Here is a 10,285-nt window from a genome sequence, read left to right as displayed (position 1 = left end):
TGTCCATGCTCGGAAACCATCAAACCTAACTGAACTGGAGATGTTTTGTAAAGAAGAATGGTCAAAAATACCTTCAACTACAATCCAGACCCTCATTGGAAGCTATGGGAAGCGTTTAGATGCTATTATTTCTGCAAAAGTATTAAATACTACTAAATATTGATGTAATTTTTCTGTTGGGGTGCCCAAATTTATGCAGCTTCCTACTTTTGTTTAAGTAATTATTGCACACTTTCTGTAAATCCTATAAACTTCATTTTACTTCTTAAATATCACTGTGTTTGTTTGCTATATGATATATTTAATTAAAATTGCTGTTCCGAACAACCAATGGTCCATAAAGGAAAATCTTGAAAATGATCAGGGGTGCCCAAACTTTTTCATACCACTGTATATATACACATACATATGTACATATATATGGGGTGGAGCAATACATGTTTTTGTACTGTTTGATACAGTGTCTCGGTACACACTATGAATCAAACAATACTCAATTTTATATTTATTTTATCAACTACTAGTGATGCACTGCTGAACACACTGCTACAAGGGATAACTGTCTTGTTGCAATATGGCTAATGCTTTAAATTAAGGGTGAGATTCATTGTGATGTTCAACCACAATGATTTTTCTTAATACTGAAATGACAGGAACAGAACTGCAGTGCGTAGTAGGAAAACTAAAAGTCACGCAGGCTACCTAGAAAGATTCTTAAAGGTGTCCTGGCGGCCTTAAAAAAAATCTATAAGCAATGGCTTTGTTCATTTAGTGTGCTTTTTCTTTTTAATATATACTCTGCTACTAAGAATGCACCACAGAAAATGGGTGATTTATCAGATGCTCTTATTTTTTTATTTTAACAAGGTATTCTGTTTTGTTTTATATGTTTATAACTTCTAAGTATGCACAGCAGAAAATTAGGGAGGAATAACTGCACCAGATACATTTAATTTAAATTAAAAACCTTACTTTTGAGTTGAAACAAATGTTAGTAATTTCAATAAACTTAGTTTAAAAAAGGCATGGAATTACCGTATTTTCCACACTATAAGGCACACTTAAAAGCCTTTAATTTTCTCAAAAATCTACAGTGCGCCTTATAACCTGGTGCGCCTTATGTCTTACTTTTGGTTGCGCTTACTGAGCTCGAACCGATTTTGTAAAGCCAAACCACACCACGCATCCCACATGATGACACACAACTAAAGCACACTGGGAGCCAACAATGACGTTTAACTCTGTTACCACAATTAGAAGATGCACAACAACAATTATTACAGTATGATTGTGTAACCCAAATCCGTGCAACATCGCGTCGTGACCCGGAGACTCTGCGTTGTGTTATATTGAAGGACAACTCAGACGCTACAATCCAGACCCTCATTGGAAGCTATGGGAAGCGTTTAGATGCTATTATTTCTGCAAAAGTATTAAATACTACTAAATATTGATGTAATTTTTCTGTTGGGGTGCCCAAATTTATGCAGCTTCCTACTTTTGTTTAAGTAATTATTGCACACTTTCTGTAAATCCTATAAACTTCATTTTACTTCTTAAATATCACTGTGTTTGTTTGCTATATGATATATTTAATTAAAATTGCTGTTCCGAACAACCAATGGTCCATAAAGGAAAATCTTGAAAATGATCAGGGGTGCCCAAACTTTTTCATACCACTGTATATATACACATACATATGTACATATATATGGGGTGGAGCAATACATGTTTTTGTACTGTTTGATACAGTGTCTCGGTACACACTATGAATCAAACAATACTCAATTTTATATTTATTTTATCAACTACTAGTGATGCACTGCTGAACACACTGCTACAAGGGATAACTGTCTTGTTGCAATATGGCTAATGCTTTAAATTAAGGGTGAGATTCATTGTGATGTTCAACCACAATGATTTTTCTTAATACTGAAATGACAGGAACAGAACTGCAGTGCGTAGTAGGAAAACTAAAAGTCACGCAGGCTACCTAGAAAGATTCTTAAAGGTGTCCTGGCGGCCTTAAAAAAAATCTATAAGCAATGGCTTTGTTCATTTAGTGTGCTTTTTCTTTTTAATATATACTCTGCTACTAAGAATGCACCACAGAAAATGGGTGATTTATCAGATGCTCTTATTTTTTTATTTTAACAAGGTATTCTGTTTTGTTTTATATGTTTATAACTTCTAAGTATGCACAGCAGAAAATTAGGGAGGAATAACTGCACCAGATACATTTAATTTAAATTAAAAACCTTACTTTTGAGTTGAAACAAATGTTAGTAATTTCAATAAACTTAGTTTAAAAAAGGCATGGAATTACCGTATTTTCCACACTATAAGGCACACTTAAAAGCCTTTAATTTTCTCAAAAATCTACAGTGCGCCTTATAACCTGGTGCGCCTTATGTCTTACTTTTGGTTGCGCTTACTGAGCTCGAACCGATTTTGTAAAGCCAAACCACACCACGCATCCCACATGATGACACACAACTAAAGCACACTGGGAGCCAACAATGACGTTTAACTCTGTTACCACAATTAGAAGATGCACAACAACAATTATTACAGTATGATTGTGTAACCCAAATCCGTGCAACATCGCGTCGTGACCCGGAGACTCTGCGTTGTGTTATATTGAAGGACAACTCAGACGCATGTCTGTCGTTTTTTTTTTTTTTTTTTTCGTGGTCAAAATCTCTTTTTTTTTCTCCTTTTTTATCAATACAGGCAAAACCCACACACTCTCTGCAAAACAACATCTGCACGGAACAGCGTCAAAACAACAATACAGTGACCATCCAGAACAAAAATAGTGACAACCGCCTGACACTGGATGGGTGAACAACAACAACAACAGCGTCCTCCAGTGTCCAACTGAGAGGTCACTACTCTTTTCCACAAATCTCCATCCCTATTGAGCCATGCGCGCCCATCTCACCGATATTGTCAAAACCGAAGTGAAGCAAACTAATTCGTAGGTTGCCATCATTCCGGGTGGATTGACCACAGAATTCCAACCGCTAAATATTGGTGTTAACAGGGCGTTCAAAGTTAAATTGCGAGTTGCGTGGGAGCATTGGATGACAGAAGGCGAACACACATTCACCAAGAGAGGGAGGCAATGCCGGGAGAGTTACGCCATTATCTGACAATGGATCGTGGATGCCTGGGCTAAGGTATCAGTCTCAAATGTTTTACAAAAACCGGAATCATCGCTGAAAACGAATTAACAGCAACAAGACTGACTCTGAGAGGGATCCGGGCATGCTTGATGGTTCCGCTTAATTGTTTCGCTTAATGTGCCTTATAACCAGGTGCGCCTTATGTATGAAAATATTCCTGTTCATTGATAGTGCGCCTTATAATGCGGTGCGCCTTATGGTCTGAAAAATACGGGTATATAATATTGAAAACCTGCCCATCTGTACCCCGAGAAGAGTAACAGACTTAATGTCAGGAATGTCTTTATCTGTTAGATAGAACTGTAAGATACATTATTGGTTCATACCTGTTATTGGTTCATCTAACTGCCGCAGATAGAATGACCTGAAAAGAACCACACCTGACAACGTTGTAGTTTTTACTCGCTGCGAGGGGGAGCAGAGAGACCAACAGCTTCGCAGAGTTGGCTCACCGAAGTCCCAAAGTGTATGAGGACTGCAGCTCCTTTTATTGAGAAAGTTTCACAAGTACTGGGCAGTTGTTTTTTTGGTTAAGTTTTACTCCTAGGTCAGAGTTCATCCGATTCCCATACTTGATGAGAAACAGACCTCATCCTTTATTTACCTACATAGTAAAAAACTTTTTAGGGGTACCTACTTTTGTCAAGCAGACCATTATTTAACACACTTAGATAACAGTTTATAGTTCACCACACTTTGGTTTAACACACTTTGGTAACTAACTATAAATTCTATTTACAATACCCTAGCTTCCTAACACACAGAGTCAAATACGATATCTCTAAGTTGTAAAGTTTTACTTGCAGCAAGGAGTGCAGGACAATGGTTACATTCAGAACTGCACTGAGGAACTTTTCAGTGCACAAAGCCTTTATACAGTTTGTTGGTAACAGTCAATGCCTTCCCTGCATTACTCAGCCATAAGGTGTTCACGTGCCTCTTCTGGGTGCTCATTGGCCAGGGTTAATACAAACAAAGATTCTCCACCAATAGGATCTTTGTGCATGCTTTGAATCATTCTGTTCAATTAGTCAGGTAAGATCAAACATATGCAGTTTAAATATTTTCCTCTTGGTATTCTTTTGTTCTCATTATTTTAGGCAAAGAAACTAGTTCAGACTGGTTCTGTGACCTTTCTCCAAGCGTGATGGTCAGTGCTATCCGTACCACACACCATCCTTCAGTACTTTTTCATTTAGTACAACATAACAGCATTCAATAATAGTATAAATTGATATGGAAACCTAATATACAAATCTGTTGCAAAGGTTAAATAAATGTTTTCACAAATCTTAACACTTAATGACTGCAGTAATTACACGAAAGAATACTCCAGTTGATAGAATTGAATACTTGTGGGCTGGTAAGGCTGTCTGTGGCTTCAGACTTAGTTTCAGGGTAAAATAGTTGTTAGATGGTAAAGCTTTTTGATGTTGTGGAAACAACTGCTGCTACCTTTCACAACCCCCTACTGCTTTCATTTGGTAGTGTAGGGTTTAAAGTGGAAGGGGCAAGATAAGAGTGTCCATGCTGGCTCAATTTCTCCTGGTCCTGATATCCTTGCAGCTCCCCTACAGAGGATTGGTAGCATTGGTACCTAGGCTGTCAGATTCTGACCCATATAACATGACCATTATTGACATAGAAGAATATTTTGGGTCAGATAGACTCTGTTAGGGCATGTGTTGAGTGTTCCAGAGGAAGTATTGATTTTTTTTTTTGTTTTTGTTTTTTTACCTCACGCTAGGTGAGAGTGGACACAGCCTTGACTGATCCTCCATGTGGGACTGGTGCACGAGGCTGAAATCATCACTGTCTGTATAGTTTTCTTACTTCATATACATTGGGTAATTTCTTTTTTCTTTTTTTTTTTGCAACTATAAGTATTTTGTTACCAATGCCAGTAATTTAAAGACATACATGCTTGATAATAGGGTAGTGTATTTATTTTAATTGTAAGAATTAAAATTATAAAGTTGCCACAGCCCCTTCTCTATTTAGTTCTCTCCTTTAGAAGTAAAGTGTCACCCTGTGTTTATTGTGAACACATTACAGTTAGGTTTGCTCATCACATCACATCACCATTAATTTTGTCTTTTAAGGAAAGGAAAGTGAACTACTTGTCATTGTGACACAGCACACAACGAAATGTGACCTCTGCTTTTAACCCATCACTAAAGTGAACAGTGGGCAGCTTTAAGCACCCATGGTGCAGTGTGTGGGTGCAGTGTCTGCCGTGCTCAGAGCACCTCAGTGGTAACTTGGCAGTTGGTGGACTCGAACCTGAAGCCTTCCAGACCCACGTCCGCTTCCTTAACCACTAATCCACCACTGCCCCCTAAGCTCTTTAAAGTTATCAGTATAAATTAGCTACACATTTTTAGGTCTGTCAGATAAAGCCAGAGGTCCTGGAGAAACGCCAGACCAACTTGAGAGTCCAAACATATAAGATCAGTGACTGCTGAAAAAAGAAATTTGGTTTTATTTTGGTTTCGTGATGGTTCATTGAAGCTATCCCAAAATAAGTATTGTAAACAAGGGTCAGATAGCTGTGTTTGGCCCCATAGTTGTTGTGTAAACAATATGTAGATAGGACAATGGCTATGTCATTATGTCTGCACTTCAAGGTGATGGGTGGGATTTACTAGCATATACCATGACGCTAAACTCTAGTTTAAACAGTTGTTGGCAAAACAACAAAGCATTATCAGCCAATTGCTGCAGCTCAAGTGTGTGCAGGCACAGATTTCAATGATTTCTACTAAACGCCAAAGAGAGAGGCCCACTCGCTTAACTTCTCCTGCAGTGAACTGATAAAAGCGCAGCATGAAAGTAATGATTTGGCCTCATAAGCCCCAGTGAATATTGATCTGAAATGTGCCAGGCTGAAATAAGCCCCTTGTGGTACTGGTGAAGAAGTGCTCAGCTTAATTCTTCTGTCACTGGGCATGTGGTGAAGCTGACAGTTTCCATGCTGGGTACATTTAATTTATGTTGTATAAACACAATTGTAATAAAAAAATATTACATATGTTCAGTGGATGGTCAATAATTGAATACCATCCATCCATCCATCCATTTTCATCTGCTTATCCGTTACCAGGTCGCGGGGGCAGCAGTCGCCACCCAAATCACATTGCACCGTACCAACCGCCCTAAACCTTCCTGCAGGTGGTGAGTCCACTGGAAGGTACCAACCGCCCTAAACGGGATTTGAACTTGCTCAGGAGGTGAACCCTGAGGTTCCACACCAATGACAGAGACATTGCCTCTGGGCCAAAGTGCCACAATAATTGAATACCTTACAGCTAATAGTAATGGTTGGTATGTTGTGATAAACATACGGCAAAACATTTGTGCTAAATACAGCAGAACTGTTGTTTGTCTGACATACACCACGTTCCAAATTATTATGGAAATTATATTTTTCTCTGATTTTCCTAAATAGTCGATGTAAATGACAGTCATCATAATTTTCAAGTGATCAATGTTAGAGTACAATTCGAATGTTACTGAACAAACCTCCCAATGATAACAGTATTTTTCTTCTAAAAAAAAAAATAAATAAAATGCACGTTTCCAAATTATTACGCACAACAGAATTTCAAAACATGTTGTTGTTATAAAGAACTAAGATTGTTCATTTGTTAAATTAGAAGCATCAGCAGGTCATATTTACTGAAATCAAATGCTATTTCAATCAAAAACATCTTAACAGGTCATGTTACATTTTAACATAGGACCCCGCATTTGATAGGAGCTTCACAATTCTTGCATCCATTGAACTTGTGTGTTTTTGGAGTGTTTCTGCTTGAATTTATTTACAGGATTTCAGAATAGTCTCCCAGAGCTGCTGTTTGGATGTGAACTGCCTCCTGCCCTCATAGATCTTTTGCTTGATGATGCTCCAAAGGTTCTCAATAGGGTTGAGCTCAGGGAAGGAAGGGGGCAACACTATGAGTTTCTCTTCTTTTATGCACATATCAGCCAATGATGCAGAGGTATTCCTTGCAGCATGATACATTGTCATGCATGAAGATGATTTTGTCATGGAAAGCACGGTTCTTCTTTTTGTACCATGGAAGAAAGTGGTCAGTCAGAAACTCCACATACTTTACAGAGGTCATTTTCACACTTTCAGGGACCCTAAAGGGGCCGACCAGCTCTCTCCCCATAATTTCAGCCCAAAACATGACTCTGCTACCTCCTTGCTGATGTCGCAGTCCAGTGGGACATCCACCACAACATCCATCTGGATGCACGGCACTCATCAGACTGTTTGAGAACTAGTCTTCATGTGTTTCTGGGCCCACTGGAGCTGTTTCCGCTTGTGAGCATTGGTTAAGGGTGGCCGACTAGAAGGTTTATGCATAACTGCAAGTAATTAGTCTTCATGTATTTCTGGGCCCACTGGAGCCGTTTCCGCTTGTGAGCATTGGTTAAGAGTGGCCGAATAGCCTCTGGAGGATCCTACACCTTGATGTTCGCAGGACTCCAGAGGCACCAGGAGCTTCAAATATCTGTTTGCTGCTTTGTAATGGCATTTTAGCAGCTGCTCTCCTAAACCAATGTATTTGTCTGGCAGAAACCTTCCTCATTGTGCTTTTATCTGTACGAACCCGTGTGTGCTCTGAATCAGCTACAAATCTCTTAATAGTACGATGATCACGCTTAAGTTTTCATGAAATATCTAAGGTTTGACCTGCTGATGCTTCTAATTTAACAAATGACTATTTTTAGTTCTTTACAACAATAAAATTTGAAATTCTGTTGTGCGTAATAATTTGAAACGGTGCATTTTAAGTTTTTATTTTAGAAAAAAAATACTGTTATCATTGGGAGGTTTGTTCAGTAACATTTGAATTGTACTCTAACAGTTAATAACTTAAAAATTATGATGACTGTCATTTACATTACCTATTTAGGAAAATCAGAGAAAAATATAATTTGCATAACAATTTGGAACACAGTGTACATTGTTGTAAATTATGTCTCCCATCATCCCCGTCACACATTTACACATGCTCACGCTGTAATACGTGATCTACTAGCAACTGTTGCATTTATGTGTTTATTGCATTTATGATGCATTGCCAAAACTCAGACTTGAACATTTTTAAAACATTTATTTAAATATACATTTCCCATTGTGCAGTGTGTCCTAAACCCAAATATTTGTGACCACTTTATGTATTGTATGATGGATGGTTGCGATTTAAGTCAATTTAAAAAACCTCCATGTTTTTGTCCACAGGGTGTGATCGGTGTACAGCTGGTGGTTACCATGGTGATGGCCAGTGTCATTCAAAAAATAATCCCTCATTATTCCTTCGCACGATGGCTTCTCTGCAGCGGCAGGTAATGTGGCGACGTTAAAACGATTGTGCCATCGTTTTGACATCTCTCGTACAGTTGACCATCTAGAAAGTGTATTCCCAAACAAGTGCAAAAACAATGTGGATCAGAGTGTTTTCCTGGATGCCTGGTGGTGAGTAAAATTTGTGGAAAAACAATCTTAAATCCAACTACAGAGACTTAAACATTTTATTTTAATATTGAAGGGACCCAAAAGGACAGTACATATAAATAAAGTACTAGCCCTGTTTTCTCTCATTAGTTACTTTTTAGGACACATTTAATAATTCATTAATTTCCTTTGTTGTTGGTGGAGCTCTTTATAAAGTTTTGCCGCAAACAGGAAGCTTGAAGTCTCCCTCCAGAATATTTAGTAATTCGTTTTCCATGATAAACTAAATTTGCTTGTGGAAAAACAAACTTTGCTGTGCAAGTGCTCCTTAAGATGACAAGAAGGGTCAAAGCAAGTCTACAGAGACTAGAGTTAATCTAGCGTTGTTAGTTTTTTTCTTTTTCAAATGTGTATTAGTCTTGATAGTGAAGGTAATCCTGGGAAAAAGCTTGATTTGTTTATATGATTCTCAGAAGTCAAAGGCTGTTGAAAAATACAACTTTGAATCTTGCGGAAGGAGAAAAACTCAGTTAAACTGCTCTTAAAAGTATTACTTTTTAAGAGATTATATTCTAAACTGAAATGAAAAGGCTAGTCAGGCTTTTTAAAGTTAATATTATAATGAAACAGAAAGTCATTATTTGATGGGAACAAAAGAAGAGAAGAATGTCACTAGGTCTTTGTAAACATATACAAGTATTGGAACAGCAAGGGCAATTCTTTTGTTTTTGTTGTATACTGAAGACATTTGGGTTTCAGATCAAAAGATGAATATGAGACAAAAGTTCAGAATTCCAGCTTTTATTTCATGGCATTGACATCCAGGTGTGTTAAACAACTCAGTACTAAGCCCCTTTTCTTTGAACCCACCCACATTTCAAGTGAGCAAAAGTATTAGAACATGTGACTGATGGGTGTTTCTAGTTGCTCAGGTGGTGCCCTTTAGCTTGATTGCTGAGACATTAAATAGTTCTTGCTTTTGGCTTTGGGTTTCACCTGTGAAAGAAGTATTTGCTGTTAAGCAAACATGAAGACCAGAGAGCAGTCAATGGGAGAAAAGCAAATCATTTTGAAGCTGAGAGACGAGGGAAAATCGATCAGAGCTATTGCACAAACATTAGGCATAGTCAGTACAACAATTTGGAATGTCCTGAAAAAGAAAGAAACTACTGGTGTACTGAGCAACAGACATCGAACAGGTCGGCCACGGGTAACAACAGCAGTTGTTGACAGAAACATTGTGCGAGCTGTGAAGAAACAACCAAAGACAACAGTCACTGTCATCACTGCCAACCTCCACAGGGCAGGGCTGAAGGTATCATAATCCACTGTTCAAAGAAGACTTAGAGAGAAGAATTATAGAGGCCATACCACAAGGTGCAAACCACTCATCAGCAAAAAGAATCAGAAGGCCAGATTGGATTTTGCAAAGAAGTACAGAGATCAGCCACAAACATTTTGGAACAAAGTTTTATGGACTGATGAAACCAAGATTAACCTCTACCAAAGTGATGGAAAGGCCAAAGTATGGAGAAAGAAAGCATGCTTATGATCCAAAACATACAAGCTCATCGGTGAAACATGGTGGAGGTAATGTCATGGCTTGGGCTTGCATGGCTGCTTCTGGAAC

The 10,285-nt window shown here is 38.2% G+C and overlaps 1 protein-coding gene across 1 annotated transcript in view; it reads left to right on the top strand.

The window, feature by feature from the left end:
- Positions 1–10,285, top strand: part of LOC103397122 (transmembrane protein 161B-like) — a 31,950-nt gene that overhangs the window by 5,963 nt on the left and 15,702 nt on the right. Inside the window, 1 exon segment of the mRNA XM_008335357.3 lies at positions 8,443–8,546. Within this exon segment, the coding sequence (XP_008333579.1) occupies positions 8,443–8,546 (104 nt within the window).

The sequence above is a fragment of the Cynoglossus semilaevis genome, chromosome W (genome assembly GCF_000523025.1).
Source record: "Cynoglossus semilaevis isolate Cse_v1.0 chromosome W, Cse_v1.0, whole genome shotgun sequence".
In the NCBI taxonomy this organism is placed as follows: Eukaryota; Metazoa; Chordata; class Actinopteri; order Pleuronectiformes; family Cynoglossidae; genus Cynoglossus; species Cynoglossus semilaevis.
The sequence above is the reverse complement of the archived record's forward strand: the minus strand, read 5'-3'. Positions and strand labels throughout refer to the sequence as shown.